This window comes from Littorina saxatilis, linkage group LG2 (assembly GCF_037325665.1).
Source record: "Littorina saxatilis isolate snail1 linkage group LG2, US_GU_Lsax_2.0, whole genome shotgun sequence".
NCBI lineage: Eukaryota > Metazoa > Mollusca > Gastropoda > Littorinimorpha > Littorinidae > Littorina > Littorina saxatilis.
Window position 1 is genome coordinate 57180779 of NC_090246.1, and position 19491 is coordinate 57200269.

General features: G+C 44.0%; 1 protein-coding gene and 1 long non-coding RNA gene across 2 annotated transcripts in view; both read right to left on the bottom strand.

Annotated features, from left to right (window-relative positions):
• Positions 1–1502: 1502 nt before the first annotated feature.
• The window catches only part of LOC138959364 (uncharacterized), a 140205-nt gene continuing 122216 nt past the window's right edge, over positions 1503–19491 (bottom strand). The window contains exon 2 of the long non-coding RNA XR_011453702.1: positions 1503–2290. This is a non-coding gene — a long non-coding RNA (uncharacterized lncRNA). The remainder of the gene's footprint in view (positions 2291–19491) is intronic.
• LOC138959359 (uncharacterized) lies at positions 4190–18671 on the bottom strand. The gene is made up of 4 exons (XM_070330788.1): positions 18515–18671; positions 9457–9707; positions 5896–6033; positions 4190–5166 (listed from the first exon to the last, which is right to left on the bottom strand). The coding sequence occupies exons 2-4, from the start codon at positions 9692–9694 to the stop codon at positions 4688–4690; spliced, it is 855 nt and encodes a 284-aa protein (XP_070186889.1). The 5' UTR covers positions 9695–9707; positions 18515–18671; the 3' UTR covers positions 4190–4687.

Genomic DNA, 19491 nt, shown 5'->3' on the forward strand with positions numbered 1-19491 from the left:
CTTAACACACACTCACATACACTAACGCACGCACCCACACACACACGCACACACACATGTACATGCACTCAAACAAGCTAACACGAACACACACACACCACACACACGCACACACACACAAGTGTATGTGTACGTGCGTGTGTGTGTGTGCGTGAGTGTAAGTGTGTATGCATGCGTGCGTATGCGCGCGCGCGTGTCTGCGAGTGTGTGTTTATACGTGTCTATGTGTGTGTGTGTTTGTGTGTGTGTGTGTGTGTGTGCTTCTGTATCTGTGAATGTGTGTGTGTCTGTGTGTGTGTGCTTCTGTACCTGTGAATGTGTGTGTGTGTGTGTGTGTGTGTTTGTCTGTGTGTGCCGGTGTGTGTGTGTGTGTGTGTGTGTGTGTTTGTTTGTGAGATAGTGAGAGAGAGAGAGAAAGAAAGAAAAAGAGAGAGAGAGATAGTGAGAGAGAGAGAGAGAGAAAGAGATGAGGAGGGGAAGAGAGAGCGAAAGGGAGAGAGATAGAAAGAGAGCAAAAAAGATAAAAGAGAGAGACTTTCATACGGACACAAAGAGAGACAGACAGATTTAGAGAGAGATGGAAAGAAAGAGAAAGACATAGGGAGAGGGAAGGGAGAAAGAAGTTAGTTAGCTGTTGCTTTTCGGGTCCAGCGGACCATAATAGGCCAAATCAGGACCCCAGGGAGAAAGAAAGAAAGAATGAAAAAGACAGAGACAGAGACGTAGACAGAGAGACAGGCACAGAGGGACTGAGAGAGAGAGAGAGTGACAGAGAAAGAGAGAGAGAGAGAGCAAGCAAGACAGAGAGAGAGACTGCGATAGAGAGAAAGAGACAGAGAGAGAGTCAACCGGCAAGCCGCAGTACAGTGCAATAGTTTCTGGCGTGCCACCTCTCAGGTACGTTACAGAATGCTCCCCGCAAACACCCGTTGCCTAGACCATTCTCGGCGAGCGGTCGCCATTGTTACGCTTCAGTGACCCCAGACAATGGTACTCGTACCGAGCGCTTGCTAACGCTCGCGAGCGCCACAACAAAACTATGCGTTGCCTAGAAAACGTTCGCAAACGTTCTGTGGCGCTCTGCCTATGCAACGCACCCCCGGTGTCAGTCTTGTTTTGTATTACTCATATAAACCAAATTACAGTATAAATGTCCATGCCTGCTTTAATTATACACGCATACATGAGACTGTCTACAATATCTTCCTACCTGTAAAAACTATCTTGTATACCGACATAGATCCGCCCCGGCCTTTACCTGAGATAACAGTATTCTTCCACTTTTGCACAAGCAAAACACTCTTCATCCTGGCTGCTTTCTGCGCAGAAAACGTATTTATCATTTCGGTTTCGAATTATTTTCGTACATGACAACTGTGTAAATCGAGGAAATTAATTCAATTCAGCACAAAATTCTCACTTTGCACAGGAAACAGCCAGGCATTTTCGCACGTTTCATGTCTTTAAAAAAACATTTCCATATAAAATCTAGAACAGATCTCTGGTGGTTAACATGATCGTTTATACTGGTAGAAAAGCATCTTGAACCAAAGATTGGAACATAAACTATATCACTTCAAACACAAACAAAGGAAAACGATTCTGAGCGGCAGAAAGAAGCTTGGAGGGATTACTTCCCTTTGTAAAACATGTCCATTTAATCACACAATTTTATTGTTTGCTTTTTAAAAGACAAGCACCAATTCTCAGCAGCAAAGTTCACGTTACGGTAGTGTGAAAATACAATGTATATAGTTAAGAGTATATAAAACACGCACACAAAAATATCACTTGATGCCAATTAAAATAACAACAGCACGAACATCAGTAACAACAATTAAAATAACAATGAATTCACCGGAAAAACAGAATTTTTAGCAAGATTTAAAAAGTGTATATTCATTTGACTAAATGGCATTTTTTTCTGCAAGAAATGTTTAGATGTTTGTCTATATGTCAACAATATGTTTTCTTCTGATTTCACGCGTAAATACAAAGGATGCTGACCCTACTTTTTGAGAGATGATAGCAAGATAGAATGTCAAAAGGCCCACAATATCAAAAGGGAATAAATGGTGAATTATGGCACTTGCGGGATATATCGTTGGCATACCCCGACAATATTTAAAATATAATCGAACACAAAATGACATGTAAGCCTACTTATAACGCTAAGCTGGAGGTGTATATTTCACGTGTCAGAAATAATTATTTGGAATCAAACGTTAAGTTTTACAATTTTCTCTAACGAAGTCTGCGTCAGAAAGGCAGAATCCGTGACGCCACCTTGCTTTTTATATTTAGTCAAGTTTTGACTAAATATTTTAACATCGAGGGGGAATCGAAACGAGGGTCGTGGTGTATGTGCGTGTGTGTGTGTGTGTCTGTCTGTCTGTGTGTGTGTGTGTGTAGAGCGATTCAGACTAAACTACTGGACCGATCTTTATGAAATTTGACATGAGAGTTCCTGGGTATGATATCCTCAGACGTTTTTTTCATTTTTTTGATAAATGTCTTTGATGACGTCATATCCGGCTTTTCGTGAAAGTTGAGGCGGCACTGTCACGCCCTCATTTTTCAACCAAATTGGTTGAAATTTTTGTCGGGTTATGTTCGACGAAGCCCGGACTTCGGTATTGCATTTCAGCGTGGTGGCTTAAAAATTAATTAATGACTTTGGTCATTAAAAATCGGAAAATTGTAAAAAAAATATGTTTTTTATAAAACGATCCAAATTTACGTTTATCTTATTCTCCATCATTTGCTGATTCCAAAAACATATAAATATGTTATATTCGGATTAAAAACAAGCTCTGAAAATTAAATATATAAAAATTATTATCAAAATTAAATTTTCCAAATCAATTTAAAAACACTTTCATCTTATTCCTTGTCGGTTCCTGATTCCAAAAACATATAGATATGATATGTTTGGATTAAAAACACGCTCAGAAAGTTAAAACGAAGAGAGGTACAGAAAAGCGTGCTATCCTTCCCAGCGCAACTACTACCCCGCTCTTCTTGTCAATTTCACTGCCTATGCCGTGAGCGGTGGACTGACGATGCTACGAGTATACGGTCTTGCTGCGTTGCATTGCGTTCAGTTTCATTCTGTGAGTTCGACAGCTACTTGACTAAATGTTGTATTTTCGCCTTACGCGACTTGTTCTTGCTAAGTTTGAAATTTGAGGTTGTTATCCTGAATAAAATCTGGAGCAGATTTGATGGTGACTGCATGAACACGATCGCTTAAGTGAGAAGAAATGCACCTTTAAAGTGCTCAATTAAAGCGAACTTTTTCTTCTTCTTCTTCTTTTTATATTTAGTCAAGTTTTGACTAAATATTTTAACGTAGAGGGGGGAATCGAGACGAGGGTCGTGGTGTATGTGTGTGTGTCTGTCTGTCTGTCTGTCTGTGTGTGTGTGTTGTGTGTGTAGAGCGATTCAGACCAAACTACTGGACCGATCTTTATGAAATTTTACATGAGAGTTCCTGGGATTGATATCCCCGAACGTTTTTTTGATTTGTTTGATAAATGTCTTGATGACGTCATATCCGGCTTTTCGTGAAAGTTGAGGCGGCACTGTCACGCTCTCATTTTTCAACCAAATTGGTTGAAAATTTGGTCAAGTAATCTTCGACGAAGCCCGGACTTCGGTATTGCATTTCAGCTTGGTGGCTTAAAAATTAATTCATGACTTTGGTCATTAAAAATCGGAAAATTGTAACAAACAAAAAAATTTATAAAACGATCCAAATTTACGTTCATCTTATTCTCCATTATTTTCTGATTCCAAAAACATATAAATATGTTATATTTGGATTAAAAACAAGCTCTGAAAATTAAATATATAAAAATTATTATCAAAATTAAATTGTCGAAATCAATTTAAAAACACTTTCATCTTATTCCTTGTCGGTTCCTGATTCCAAAAACATATAGATATGATATGTTTGGATTAAAAACACGCTCAGACAGTTAAAACAAAGAGAGGTACAGAAAAGCGTGCTATCCTTCTTAGCGCAACTACTACCCCGCTCTTCTTGTCAATTTCACTGCCTTTGCCATGAGCGGTGGACTGACGATGCTACGAGTATACGGTCTTGCTGAAAAATGACATTGCGTTCAGTTTCATTCTGTGAGTTCGACAGCTACTTGACTAAATGTTGTATTTTCGCCTTACGCGACTTGTTCTTCTTTGTTCATGGGCTAAAACTCCTGCGTTTACTCATGATTTTGCACGAGTGGGTTTTTACGTGTATGACCGTTTTTACTCCGCCATTCAGGCAGTCATACGCCGCTTTCGGGGGAAGCATGCTGGGTATTTTCGTGTTTTTATAACCCACCGAACTCTGACATGGGTTACAGGATCTTTTCCGTGCGCACTTGGTCTTGTGCTTGCGTGTACACACTAAGGGGGATAAGGCACTATAACAGGTCGGCACATAAGTTGACCTGGGAGATCGGAAAAAATCTCCAGCCTTAACCCAACAGCCTGGATTTGAACTCGCGACCTTCCGATCAGGAGGTCGATCTCTTATCCACTAGGCCACCGCGCCCGTCATGAAACGAACAACAGACAGGTATTAACACAACAAAAAGATTGGTGGTATTTGGAGATGAGAAAAATGTAAAAATTGCTAATGTTTTTTAAGTAAGTGGCTTTTTCAAAAAATCTCCTGCTGTTAGGTGGTTACCGTGCTAACCCCTGGTTTGATAGGAGTAAGGATCATCGCAGGGTCCTGGACCTGACCCGGAATCACTTGACCTTGCTCTTGCCAGGGACTGCCCACTTGCCCTTGCCCTTGCCAGGGATCGCCCATTTGACCTTGACCTTGCCAAGCACTGCCCGCGCCCATGGCCTGGCCTTGACCTTGCCACTGAGGTTGGCCTTGCCACTGAGGTTGGCCATAGTAACCGGCGCTGTTGGCGCTGTTGACCACGAGGGTGGTAGGAGGCTGGCTGACCACCGTGCCGACACCCACGCTGGACGTCGGAGGGGTGGCGAGGCAGGCGACGAAGGAGGTCAGACCCAGGATACCGACGCCGACACAGAAGACGTAGAAAGCCCAAGCGTACGAGGCCAGCTGGAAGCCGGCGATGCTGGACGTGTAGAACTCGGTGTTCTGCGAGTAGAGGGCGGCACAGGCTGCTCCCGACCCCGCTGTGCACACACACAAGTCGGTGTTAGTACACAGCTTTTTGCTACACTCTACAATCAATATCAAAGGTACATTCTTGTACGACCCATAATCAATGTCTAAGATACATTCTTTTACGACCAAGAATGAATGGCAACGATACATGCTTTCACAACCTATAACCAATTTCTGAGATACTATTTCAGCACACAATCCCAACTTTGCTGAAAATGCAGCAACATTTGTTTTATGTTGTTGTGTGTCAAAGGGAAAGAATGCTGTTATTTTCTGTGAAATTCTATGCAAATATGTGGTGTTGGAGGTGGCGGAAGGACAGGTTTTTTTTCCTGAAAGAGAAGCTCCTAAATTATGAATACCATCACAATCTCCTACTTTTTGCTTCTATTTGTCTTCGTCGTCGGTTGTTTTCCTTCTTTTTCTTTTCTCTTCTTTTGTGTATGTCGTCGTCGTCGTCCCATTCATAACCGCCACCATCACCCTCCGCCTCCATCATTCTCAGCTTCACCTCCTGTTCTTCCCTCTCCTCATCAACATCCTCCTCCTCCTCCTCGTTGTTGTCGTCATCATCATCATCATCATCATCATCATCATCATCATCATCATCATCATCATCATCATCATCATCATCGTCATCATCGTCATCAGCATCATCATTATCAACACCACTATCCCCCCCACCACCACCACCACCAATAACAACAACACCACATGTGTAAGTCGTAAATACTCACCAGAAAGGAAAGCAGTGACGCCCAGACAGACGAGACGATAACAGCACGTGCAGCAGGCCAGACACAAGGCGGTGAAACCAGCGACCACGGCAAGCAGCATGCACACTGCGCCAAGTATTCTCTCCTTGCTGAACCAGTCTGACACAAAAGGGGAAAAGAAACATTTAAGATATTATCTATGAACCACCCTACGATCAGACAGCCCCAAAAGGTCTTACTGACTGACTAATCGAGGTTTACGTCTTCTAGGTTCAATAATTGGCGAATATTGGGACAGGTAGAGGTAGTATGCTGAGAGGGAGGACAAGACAGACATGTGCAAATAATGAACCCATCTTGTGATCGGTTTTCAAGTTCTGATTTAAGCTTTTGATGCAGTCTTTCAGTCTTTGTGAACTAATTTTGGATGATTAATGAGATGAGGATGATTATATTGGTGGTGCTTTCAAAGAAGGGCTTAGATCGAGGATTTTGTTGGAAAGGTAAAACGGTGCAAGACCTAAGCATAAAAGAAAACCCGTTGAATACATTGTGAAACTAGCAACGATGCCGACCATGCTAGACTCTTGTCAGTGCTCGCTTCTCGCTGAACCAACCGGAGAGAAGAAACAGAGCAAAAAAGATGCTAGAACTACAATCAAACAAGTTTGTGGATTGTGTTGTTTGCATCACAGAGCGTACACCAGGCCAGACACAAACAGATTTAACTTTATAACGGGTCGATAAACTGCTCGATGTACTTTGAGGACCACGCTCTTGTTTAAACAATCACGTAAACCACAACAGATCAGTCCAGGCCATACGTATGATATGAACCTGTTTCTCCCTGGGCACGTACCAAACATCGACAGCCTGGTTGCTCCCTGGGCACATACCAAACATCGACAGCCTGGTTGCTCCCTGGGCGCATACCAAACATCGACAGCCTGGTTGCTCCCTGGGCACATACCAAACAGCGACAGCCTGGTTGCTCCCTGGGGACATACCAAACATCGACAGCCTGGTTGCTCCCTGGGCACATACCAAACATCGACAGCCTGGTTGCTCCCTGGGCACATACCAAACATCGACAACCTGGTTGCTCCCTGGGCACATACCAAACATCGACAGCCTGGTTGCTCCCTGGGCACATACCAAACATCGACAGCCTGGTTGTTCCCTGGGCACATACCAAACATCGACAGCCTGGTTGCTCCATGGGGACATACCAAACATCGACAGCCTGGTTGCTCCCTGGGCACATACCAAACATCGACAGCCTGGTTGCTCCCTGGACACATACCAAACATCGACAGCCTGGTTGCTCCCTGGGCACATACCAAACATCGACAGCCCGGTTGCTCCCTGGGCACATACCAAACATCGACAGCCTGGTTGCTCCCTGGACACATACCAAACATCGGCAGCCTGGTTGCTCCCTGGGCACATACCAAACATCGACAGCCTGGTTTCTCCCTGGACACATACCAAACATCGACAGCCTGGTTGCTCCCTGGGCACATACCAAACATCGACAGCCTGGTTGCTCCCTGGGCACATACCAAACATCGACAGCCTGGTTTTTCCCTGGGCACATACCAAACATCGACAGCCTGGTTTTTCCCTGGGCACATACCAAACATCGACAGCCTGGTTTCTCCCTGGGCGCATACCAAACATCGACAGCCTGGTTGCTCCCTGGGCACATACCAAACAGCGACAGCCTGGTTGCTCCATGGGGACATACCAAACATCGACAGCCTGGTTGCTCCCTGGGCACATACCAAACATCGACAGCCTGGTTGCTCCCTGGGCACATACCAAACATCGACAACCTGGTTGCTCCCTGGGCACATACCAAACATCGACAGCCTGGTTGCTCCCTGGGCACATACCAAACATCGACAGCCTGGTTGCTCCCTGGGCACATACCAAACATCGACAGCCTGGTTGCTCCCTGGGCACATACCAAACATCGACAGCCTGGTTGCTCCCTGGGCACATACCAAATATCGACAGCCTGGTTGCTCCCTGGGCACACACCAAACATCGACAGCCTGGTTGCTCCATGGGGACATACCAAACATCGACAGCCTGGTTGCTCCCTGGGCACATACCAAACATCGACAGCCCGGTTGCTCCCTGGGCACATACCAAACATCGACAGCCTGGTTGCTCCCTGGACACATACCAAACATCGGCAGCCTGGTTGCTCCCTGGGCACCTACCAAACATCGACAGCCTGGTTTCTCCCTGGACACATACCAAACATCGACAGCCTGGTTGCTCCCTGGGGACATACCGAACATCGACAGCCTGGCCCTGGGCACATACCAAACATCGACAGCCTGGTCGCTCCCTGGGCACATACCAAACATCGACAGCCTGGTTGCTCCCTGGGCACATACCAAACATCGATAGCCTGGTTGCTCCCTGGGCACATACCAAACATCGACAGCCTGGTTGCTCCCTGGGCACATACCAAACATCGACAGCCTGGTTGCTCCCTGGGCACATACCAAACATCGACAGCCTGGTTTCTCCCTGGGCACATACCAAACATCGACAGCCTGGTTGCTCCCTGGGCACATACCAAACATCGACAGCCTGGTTGCTCCCTGGGCACATACCAAACATCGACAGCCTGGTTGCTCCCTGGGCACATACCAAACATCGACAGCCTGGTTTCTCCCTGGGCACATACCAAACATCGACAGCCTGGTTGCTCCCTGGGCACATACCAAACATCGACAGCCTGGTTGCTCCCTGGGCACATACCAAACATCGACAGCCTGGTTGCTCCCTGGGCACATACCAAACATCGACAGCCTGGTTGCTCCCTGGGCACATACCAAATATCGACAGCCTGGTTGCTCCCTGGGCACACACCAAACATCGACAGCCTGGTTGCTCCATGGGGACATACCAAACATCGACAGCCTGGTTGCTCCCTGGGGACATACCAAACATCGACAGCCTGGTTGCTCCCTGGGCACATACCAAACATCGACAGCCTGGTTGCTCCCTGGGCACATACCAAACATCGACAGCCTGGTTGCTCCCTGGGCACATACCAAACATCGACAGCCTGGTTGCTCCCTGGGCACAAACCAAATATCGACAGCCTGGTTGCTCCCTGGGCACACACCAAACATCGACAGCCTGGTTGCTCCATGGGGACATACCAAACATCGACAGCCTGGTTGCTCCCTGGGGACATACCAAACATCGACAGCCTGGTTGCTCCCTGGGCACATACCAAACATCGACAGCCTGGTTGCTCCCTGGGCTGAATGGAGTTTGTTGTTGTTGCTGAATTAATGTCGCAGATTGACACAGACGTCATTTACAAAATGGGTTGAGGAAACAAATGACCGATCTACGCAGAGAGCAGCCAGGCTGTTGATTTCCGGTCTATGTCCAAATGGAATGATGAATGTGTCCCATGTTAAAGCCTGCTCGATCTATCGTGATTTAATAGACGGTTTCCACAGGAAGGAAGGTGGTCATCTTGATCCTACTCATGCACACGCCAAATGATAAAATCCGTTTAAGAACCTTATACACAGGTTAAATACTTACTTTCCCCCTTCTCAGCACCAAATATTCTGCAGCTCGTCTCGCCAAGTAACTCCGCGCAGTACATGTAAAGGCCCATGTGGCCTTTGATCACTGCATCTACCAACGGACCGAATAATCCAAATCCATCCGGATCGGACTCGATCCAGTATGGAGCCAACCCCCCGGCGATACACATGCCCGCTCCAATCACCACACCTGCCAGTGAGATCTTCTGGATACCGGTATATTCGACCCCCATGGTTCGGCAGTTTCTGAAAGCAGAGGACAAATTGTGAAATAAAATGAGTAGTGGTTCTTCGTAATTTTAATAAGTTTGAAGAAAGAAGCTGTTGAAGGGATACAGGAGCCCTCCCCATCCCCATCCGATCCCACACTCTTAAAAACTAACAAAAAAACAACAACAAGAACAACAACAAGAACAACAAAAACAAACAAACAAACAAACAAATAAGCAAGCAAGCAAAAAAACAAAAAAAAACAAAAAACAAAAAACATCGGTCTCAAATCGCCTCAGGAGCTGCAACTTCAGGCATACTTCACAAGTGCGTTCGGACGTTCAGTCATTCACATTTTAAACGCTGCCTTGAGGTAATCTTTGCAGACTGTAAATTATCTATGCACTGTCTTGTTTTCGTTTCGTCCTATTTGCCTGCTCCTGGGAGCGGTGAAACTGAGCTCCTCGTGACTCTGACAATCCTTCATACCATAGACTGAGCGTCAGCAACGCTTTGGAAGCTAAGTGTATTGTCTGTGCCACGAGTATTTGTCTGTCTGTCCACTTTAAAAAGACCATTGGGTTGACGTACTTGTGCACTTCTGTTTAGTCAAAAATCAAACGTTCCAATAACTGACCACACTTTTTTTCTGTTTTCTTTTGTTGATAGTGAAACTGAGCTTTTTTTTTTTTTTTAGCTTATCAGTGGATACATGCGTGTCTAAATCACAGGACAGCGAATGTCCCTTTAAACTTCTTAAGGTAAAATGTATCTAAAAAGGCGCCTTCTTTACCATATAATTAAATGAGTACCGTTTACTGTGGTTCTCCGCGATTCTTAATTTGTTTGAATAAAGCTGTAAAATTAGCAAAATACACTGAGACTGACGTGCCTTGTTTTACACAACTGTAGCAATACGAATTTTCTAGATGCTTGTACTACTTTCGTCCGTTCAATCTAATATAAAAGGACCGTATTTGTGAGCATGTCTTTGGAAAAGTCCGTACTCACTTGAATCTCTTAAACTCTCTTGAATACCTAGGTATCACTGCCTCTTATCTCCGCATGACGTAGATAGAACAGAGGCCCAGTTGTATACTTCCACTTTATAGGGGAGTCAGTTTACAAACGATATTAATTAAAGGTTCCGTCCTGCCTGCGTACACGCTCATGTTCACCACAGGTCTGACTAGGCTATCCCGTGGAATCACATCATCTTTTCACTTAACTTGGGAAAATACCAACATTTTCTGAATTGATTTAGCAGATTGACATTCAAATGCGTCGCTGACGATTTTGTTATTTTTTAGATTCCCGTTCAGCATAGACTGTTGATTTTCGGCAAGTGTTTTAAGTTGAAGGTTGCTCTTATCCCGTGTGAAAACCTCAACAGATCCGTGGCAGTCATGATGTCTTCCACAATTAGTAAATGTATTTAAATAAAATTATTTTTGTCTTCACTCTTTGCAGTATCTGATTCAGATTCCAACAAATGCTTGTGTGGTTTTTACATTTAGTCAAGTTTTGACTAAATGTTTTAACGTAGAGGGGGGAATCGAGACGAGGGTCGTGGTGTATGTGTGTGTGTGTGTGTGTCTGTCTGTCTGTCTGTCTGTGTGTGTGTGTGTGTGTGTGTGTGTAGAGCGATTCAGACTAAACTACTGGACCGATCTTTATGAAATTTGACATGAGAGTTCCTGGGTATGATATCCTCATATGTTTTTTTCATTTTTTTGATAAATGTCTTTGATGACGTCATATCCGGCTTTTCGTGAAAGTTGAGGCGGCACTGTCACGCTCTCATTTTTCAACCAAATTGGTTGAAATTTTGGTCAAGTAATCTCCGACGAAGCCCGGACTTCGGTATTGCATTTCAGCTTGGTGGCTCAAAAATTAATTGATGACTTTGGTCATTAAAAATCAGAAAATTGTAAAAATAAAAAAAAGAATTATAAAACGATCCAAATTTACATTCATCTTATTCTCCATCATTTTCTGATTCCAAAAACATATAAATATGTTATATTTGGATTAAAAACAAGCTCTGAAAATTAAATATATAAAAATTATTATCAAAATTAAATTTTCCAAATCAATTTAAAAACACTTTCATCTTATTCCTTGTCGGTTCCTGATTCCAAAAACATAGAGATATGATATGTTTGGATTAAACACACGCTCAGAAAGTTAAATCAAAGAGAGGTACAGAAAAACGTGCTAGATCCTTCTTAGCGCAACTACTACCCCGCTCTTCTTGTCAATTTCACTGCCTTTACCATGAGCGGTGGACTGACGATGCTACGAGTATACGGTCTTGCTGAAAAATGGCATTGCGTTCAGTTTCATTCTGTGAGTTCGACAGCTACTTGACTAAATGTTGTATTTTCGCCTTACGCGACTTGTTTTTTTTTTTAATGATAATTGTTTGGTCAGCTTTGAATTCAGTATTAATCTTCAAGATATCCTTTGTATTTTGACAACTGAGCACGATGTGTTTTGTGCTTAATTCTTGGTGTTTTGTGGTGAACATTTCGCTCTTTTGATGTATGAGTTGTTTTAAATGTTGTCTTTACATTTAGATTGTTTTTAAATTATTAGTCGACAACCATTTGCGGTTGGTATGCGTCCGTGCGTGCTTGCTTGCGTGTGTGTGTGTGTGTGATTGCATGCCTCTGTATGTGTGTGTGTGTGTGTGTGTGTGTGTGTGTGTGTTTGTGTGTGTGTGTGTGTGTGTGTGTGCGTGCGTGCGTGCGTGAGTGTGTGTGAGTATGCGTGTGTTAGTGTGTTAGTGTGTGTGTGCAGTGTGTGTGTGTGTGTGTGTGTGAGTGTGTGTGTGTGTGTGTGTGTGTGAGTGTGTGTGTGTGTGAGTGTGTGTGTGTGTATGTGTGTGTGTGTGTGTGTGTGTGTCTGTCTGTGTGTGTGTGTGTGTGTGTGTGTGTGTGTCTGTCTGTCTGTCTGTATCAAGTTGTACATTACGCCATCCGGAACTGTCACTGAGTATTTTAAAATTAAAGACAAAACAGTCCTTCCTGTGTAAACGATTAGGCTGATCCAGTAATTAATTCTTCCAAAAAACTCAGGTCAGTCAGGATGTTGATTGTTAGTATGTGTCCCAAAAGAAGGATGGCCTTATTCCGTGTAAAAGCCTGGCAATATCTGAGATAGTAAGCCGAACTGTTTCGTGGGAAGGACTGTGCCTTTTTTTGAATGTCAGTGGGCAGGATTCGACTGTTAACAAGCCTTGTGCACTCTTTCCTTGTTCAGTGTCTTAACTCTGTCCTTGTTCCTTATCGTGTCACTGACAAAAACACCGCTTGGAAGTTTTGGAATAAATTTACATGTTGTTTAACGTTGCCTTCCATGATCTTTCAATGGCATCGGCAATTAGCATATGATTTACGTTAAGAAAGATTGTTCATTTCCTTGGACAATCTAACCTGCCCCAGCGACCACCTTTCGATTACGATTTCCTGCCCATTACGGCTACCCAGGAAGATCCGCCATGAGGGTTTTTACACTATGTAATTCACCTTACCATAGCGATCACCTGCCTGTAACGACCACTTTAAGTGGGTCCCTTAGGTCATTACAGACAGGTTCGACTGCCATAAAATGGTGGTCATGCCTATTCCCATGATCGACTCCGTCAATCCAACCCACTCCCCCTAACCACCCCCCCCCCCCCCCCCCGTCTACCTCCATCACCCACGTCCCTCAACACACAACTGTTACACCCCTCCCTCTGGCCAACAAAGGAATAAGCAGAACCAAAAGTAAGAAAACCCTTTATGCCAAAACCTGTTTTTTTCGGAAATTCTTGAATGCAGCTCATTCGCACAAGGACACACTTCACTGTGCACTGAGGTCATTCAGATTGTTATGAAAATAGCACTAGTCCGACCACTCCTGAAAATACAATCTTGTCTTTCTAACTGCTTCAGACCAGCGACCTTAGTCTTTTCAAAATTATAGTATTGAAGAAGTCCTTTTAGAGAAGTTTTGCTTGTGTGTGTGTGTGGGTGGGGGGGGGGGGGGGGCGAATTTAAGCTTAACAAGTCCAAGGGACATTCATTGTGCTGAAATTTAAACACATCTAGGCGATAACAAAATCGAAAATGGTTCGTAAATAATTATGCTAATTGAATAAATTAATGTAAAAAGGAGAACGGTCTTGTAATGCAAGCGATTCTATCTCTGAGTCACGATACTGTTCGACGTCATATTTTAGTCATTGCTGGTGGGTACGCATTCGTCTGGACAGAAGAAAGCTGTTGGTTTCAAGAATTTAAGTCTGCAGTGTAGTGAATGCGAGCGTGTTTTGATACTGTCACGTGCTAAAAAGCAGGACGACGCATAAACAAAGACATTCTACAGGGAATGTACCCACTTCAAAGGCTATCGAATACAGAACTTGCTGAGGTATTTCACACGTGTGGTGTCGACATTGCGAATTCCGCTTACCGAACTTAGAAGCTCTAGGGAGGGGGGGTGGGGGGTTATTCGAGAGTTTTATTTTTAGCATGGAGTATCGCTTTAAAGGCACTGTTCATCCTCTGTAAACGATGTAGGGACTTTTAAGATAATAATTCATTTAACAACCAAATCCAACCCTGCACAGGAAGCAATAGTAATCAGGATATGTTAATTTTTGGGTATGTGTTCAAGTGGTGGGATTGTCCTATATCCCATGTTCAACTGCGCAAAAAAAAGACCGTTTGTCTGTGTTTAGACCTGAGCTAAGAAGTAAGATTAAATACAAAGTCGTACTGGCCAGCAGACACCAGCCTGGGCACCAAGCTCTGGGGACCTGCTGCCGAACTACAGAAGACTGCGGACTTCATGGCAGCCACCGACCTGAAGTTAAAGGCCATGAAATCGAACGCAGAAGAAGAAGAAGAAGAAGTTCCCGTTAAAACAGTTCTGCTTACCAATTTAGATAATTATGCAGAACTGTTTTCATGGGAACGACTGTGCCTTTAAGCGTATACGTCTTCGTATAGGTCTGAGCACGGACAAACGGTCTTTTGTTAACGCAGCTGAAATTGCGTGCCCTACCCTTTTTATGGACGTGATCGGGAAAGGTGAAGAAAGAGAGAGAGAGAGAGAGAGAGAGAGAGAGAGAGAGAGAGAGAGAGAGAGAGAGAGAGATTCTTTCTTTATTTGGTGTTTAACGTCGTTTTCAACCGTTCAAGGTTATATCGCGACGGGAGAGAGAGAGAGAGACGAGATGGGAACCGCCCTTATGAACTGTACCCCCCTGCGTGGTAATTGTGCTAACATGTCGTCACGCACCCGAACACCGAAAGGTACTTTATACCTGTATCTTTAAAAGGTTTATTCATTCTTTTTCGTGTAGACCACGCGTGACGGGGCTCCCCATAGACGCTCTACTTAGAGGGTACCGGGACACCCACATTTAAAAAAAAAAAATTTAATATACATAAAGACAAGTTTACAAATATACATTGGCCCATGTATACAATAAACATACATTTAACATATATTTATATGGGTAAAGGTTTGCGAACAGGTAAGGGGTGTGAGAGAGAGAGAGCGAGACGGAGGGAGAGAGAGAGAGAGAGAGAGAGAAAGAGAGAGAGAGAAAGAGAGAGAGAGAGAGAGAGAGAGAGAGAGAGAGAGAGAGAGAGAGAGAGAGAGAGAGAGAGAGAGAGAGAGAGTAGATGGTTTTAATTTTTACCCCTCGGCGAATCTTTAGAGAGTCCCAAGACCATACACCTATGAGGAGACCTTGCTATCAGTTTGTATAAATGATGCGTGTGTTGGTGCATATGGCTGGATTGAAATGTTTCTTAACCGCAATGTCATCACAAATTCCCAAGCTTGGGCAATTAAAGATTCTGTAAAGAAACGTTATGATATCGGTGAGATATACACCGTGAATGCGCGTCGGTGCAGAGCTTGCAGAACATTTTCTCGTCGTCCAAATCCAACCGAGTCGTCCATATTCAACCGCTTGTCCATTCTGTATGAGAACTAGAAGCCCATATTACAGTAATACTGTACTGTTCTAAAAAATCAGTACCGACGGTATGCACGACAACGCTAATTTTGTACGTCCCGGGACCCGCTCTTTTCAGGTTAAGTGGGTCGCGGGACCCCCTTCAAGAATTTCTGGAACGTTGTTTCGGCTTCTGTTGCGTACGGGACGCAGTGACGCAGACTTTGGAGAGCCCTGATTGTCACCATCTTGTAAATCATCACAGACCCGTCGAGACTTCTATCTGAGATAAGAGCATTCCTCCACTTGCACGCATATCAATACTCTACAGCCGGTCTCCTTTAATTTGTTCATTATTTTAGCAAAACCCAACAATCGTATGCACCACCACAGATCTGTCCACTTTATACTTGGAAGCAGCGCGTCCCTGCAAAATGGAAACATTCATACAAAAATCCAAGAGCTGCATTTCTGCGCAGAGTAATGTATTTTTGATGACTTCATTTGGCTAAGTGACACTGTACTAGTGTCCGTTAAACATTGTATTCCTTGAAGTAAAATGGCCACTCTGCCTGGAACGCCGAAGAAGAAGAAGAAGAAGAAGAAGAAGGCCACTCTGCACAGAAAGCACCCCGATTGCATAGATTAATTTCACCCCGTATATTCAAGGCTATATATCGAGCGTACGCCGCCGCTACTGCCAAGCGTTGTTGGCTTGGGTGTGTTGATGCTGTATAGATTCCAACGCGCGGAGGCAATTTTATTCCGATCCAGACGTTGCGGCGGTGCGCTACCACACAGTTTTGACTGCCTCAATTCTTTTTGAATTTTTGCACAATACAGACCGTTTTGAATGATGATATTTCACATAATTATAAGCGCAGGACACATCAAGAACATTAACGTTTGGCTTGTCAGTCCATTTATCGACATAGAGGCGTGTAGGATGGGATGAAAGTGGACGAATATGCTTGAGTGAGGACAGATCTACAGCAAATCGGGTTGTATTTTCGTTTACGTGTATATTTTTCGTTGAAAACCACACATGTACTAGATGTATACAAACCTTACTTATTCCCACATCCATAAATCTAAGCTGTACGTGGTTTCAAAGAGACACATTTTGTTTTGAATGGGGGACACTTTCTGTGAAGGGCGGGGATATAGCTCAGTTGGTAGCGCGCTGGATTTGTATTCAGTTGGCCGCTGTCAGCGTGAGTTCGATCCCAGGTTCGGCGGAAATTTATTTCACAGAGTCAACTTTGTGTGCAGACTCTCTTCGGTGTCCGAACCTCCCCCCGTGTACACTACATTGGGTGTGCACGTTAAAGATCCCACGATTGACAAAAGGGTCTTTCCTGGCAAAATTGCTTAGGCACAGTTAATAATTGTCTACCTATACCCGGCCGTGTGACTTGAAATAATAGGCCGTGAAAGGTAAATATGCGCCGAAATGGCTGCAATCTACTGGCCGTATAAAATTTCATCTCACACGGCATCACTGCAGAGCGCCTAGAACTGTACCCACGGAATATGCGCGATATAAGACTCATTGATTGATTGATTGATTGAAGTTGGCAACAGCGCTTTGTTTACACATGGCGTCAGCGCGCTCTCGGTATAGCCGAATATACGGCGCGAATTTGCGTAAAACCTTTGATGGACTGCAGCTCAATCTTGAAAACAATCTTAATTTTGAAAACAATGTCTGTGGATAGGTATAAATGGAAGTCATTGACGCTGATCCTTCTTTTTCAATATTCAGTGAACAGTGAATCTAAGCTGAAGGTGTTTTGAATCCGCACCCTCCCCCCACTCTCACTGGCACTCTCACTCTCCCTCTCTCTAAGTCAAATGTGGAGTCTTGAGTTTTGAGTAAATCTCCAGCACGTGTATTTAATTTGATTTTTTGTTCTTCTGTTCAGGAATAAATAGTTAGCAGGGTTTCATTTACTAGTGCGCCCTGCGCCATTGGCGCATTAAATCTGAAAATGTCCCATCACAATTTCCTTCAGTGCGTCAAAGGGCGCATTGAGATAACGTACCACTGCGCCACCAAATGTACACTTGACATCGGATTACACACACACACACACATACACACAACACGATATAGCGGCTAATTCTCAGATGGCACCACATTGTACCATTTTGCATCTTTGGTTAACGCGCACAGGCCTCTTTGGCGCTTCTTGCCCGCGGTTTCGACTATATTCCATCGGATCTTGGTTAAGGGGACAAAATCCCATTGCCTTTTTCTCCCAGGCTAAACCCTGAGTTAGTAATGAAGGGAAATTGCGCGATAGTTTCAGTGATGTATTATGTTACCTCGTCGCTCTCATGTGGTGGCAGGGAGAAAAATGAGCCACAACTCTCTGGCTGGCTGTCTCTTTGTCTGTCTGTCTCTTTGTCTGTCTGTCTCTCTCTGTCTCTGTCAGTCTCAGTCTCTCTCTGTGTCTCTCTCTGTCTCAGTCTCCCTCTCTCCCTGAGTCTCTCTCTGTCTGTATGTCTGTATGTCTGTCTGTGTGTGTGTGTGTCTCTCTCTCTCTCTTTCTCTCTTTCTCTCTCTCTCTCTCTCTCTCTCTCTCTCTCTCTCTCTCTCTGCACACACAGGAAAGCCTCAATTTGTGCACAAAGTGTAACATGTTTAAAAAAAAAATTAAAGCTTCAGCGCATCTGTGACACGGCACACGCCAGTATTGAAGTCTTAGCAAGATGTTTACTTTCACCCCACTGTAAAAAGAAAAACACTACACAAAAACAAAACATGTTCAAACAAGCAAACCAAGAGAATTAGTATTTTCATCGCAACTTTGATGGTTTCAGCGTAATGATTTATCTGTCTATTTTTGTCGTTTTCAGAAAACAGAATACATGCACTCACCTTGTGATAAAAAACCACCACCCAGAATTCTTCTCAGTACAACACAAAAAGAGGAGTGATGCATTCGATGGGACACAAACTGGTGGTGTGTGACTGGCAAGCTCAGTTCGCGCTCAGGCATGCAAAACTCCAAACGAATCGAAAATTGCTTCCCAGAATTATATGCGTGTGCGCTTTCGTTTTGGATCCCAGCTAGCGTTTTCATTGGATCACAGACATGAGACAATGTTGACAGAACCGTACTGTGAGAGAGAAAAAACAAGTGAATAAACCAGGCGACAGACCCTGAGGCTGTGACTGTATTGTCTGTAGAGTGTGTATAGTCTATAGTGTCTGAATGAGGTGTCTAGTGCGACTGTCTTTGTCGGTGGGGGTAGAGCCATATAAGTCTTTACTTCGTGTGAGCATTCTGATTTTGTTGGTATATATAGGGAGTGTCTCAGGGAAAGGCATTTCCTGAGTTCGAAGGGAGACTCCTAACGGTACCATAATTGGGGGTGGTCTGGTTTCTTTTACGTGTCTGCCAAGGCGGTGCGCTGGGGTAAAACCAAGATGTTCCCTTCCCCCTTTCACTGACTCGTGCACACTACCCCCATGCAAAGAGTCAGGATACTACCTTAATGTGAGCACGCTGACACAAAAATATAAACCTTTCAGCATTACAAGCTGGTTATTGCGCTGGTCCTTAACGTACCGCAAAACAGCGAGAAAATCAGAATTCTCATTCAGTCTTGACTTGTTCATACATAGCCTACACGTGGTTTGTCAGAAAATGTGTGCATTCTCTGTTATTGTCGTGTGTTTTTTTTTTAAAGCTGTTTGTGTTAGCTAATTCTTGTCTTTTTAGGACTCGCATCTACCGCCTAAAAAGAAAAGAAAAGCGACACATATACGGACAAAGTGAAGTGTTAATTCTTTTTGTGTACTGACTTTGGTTCACCTGCAACCAGACATTTTTGCCAAAGCGTGAAAGCAAC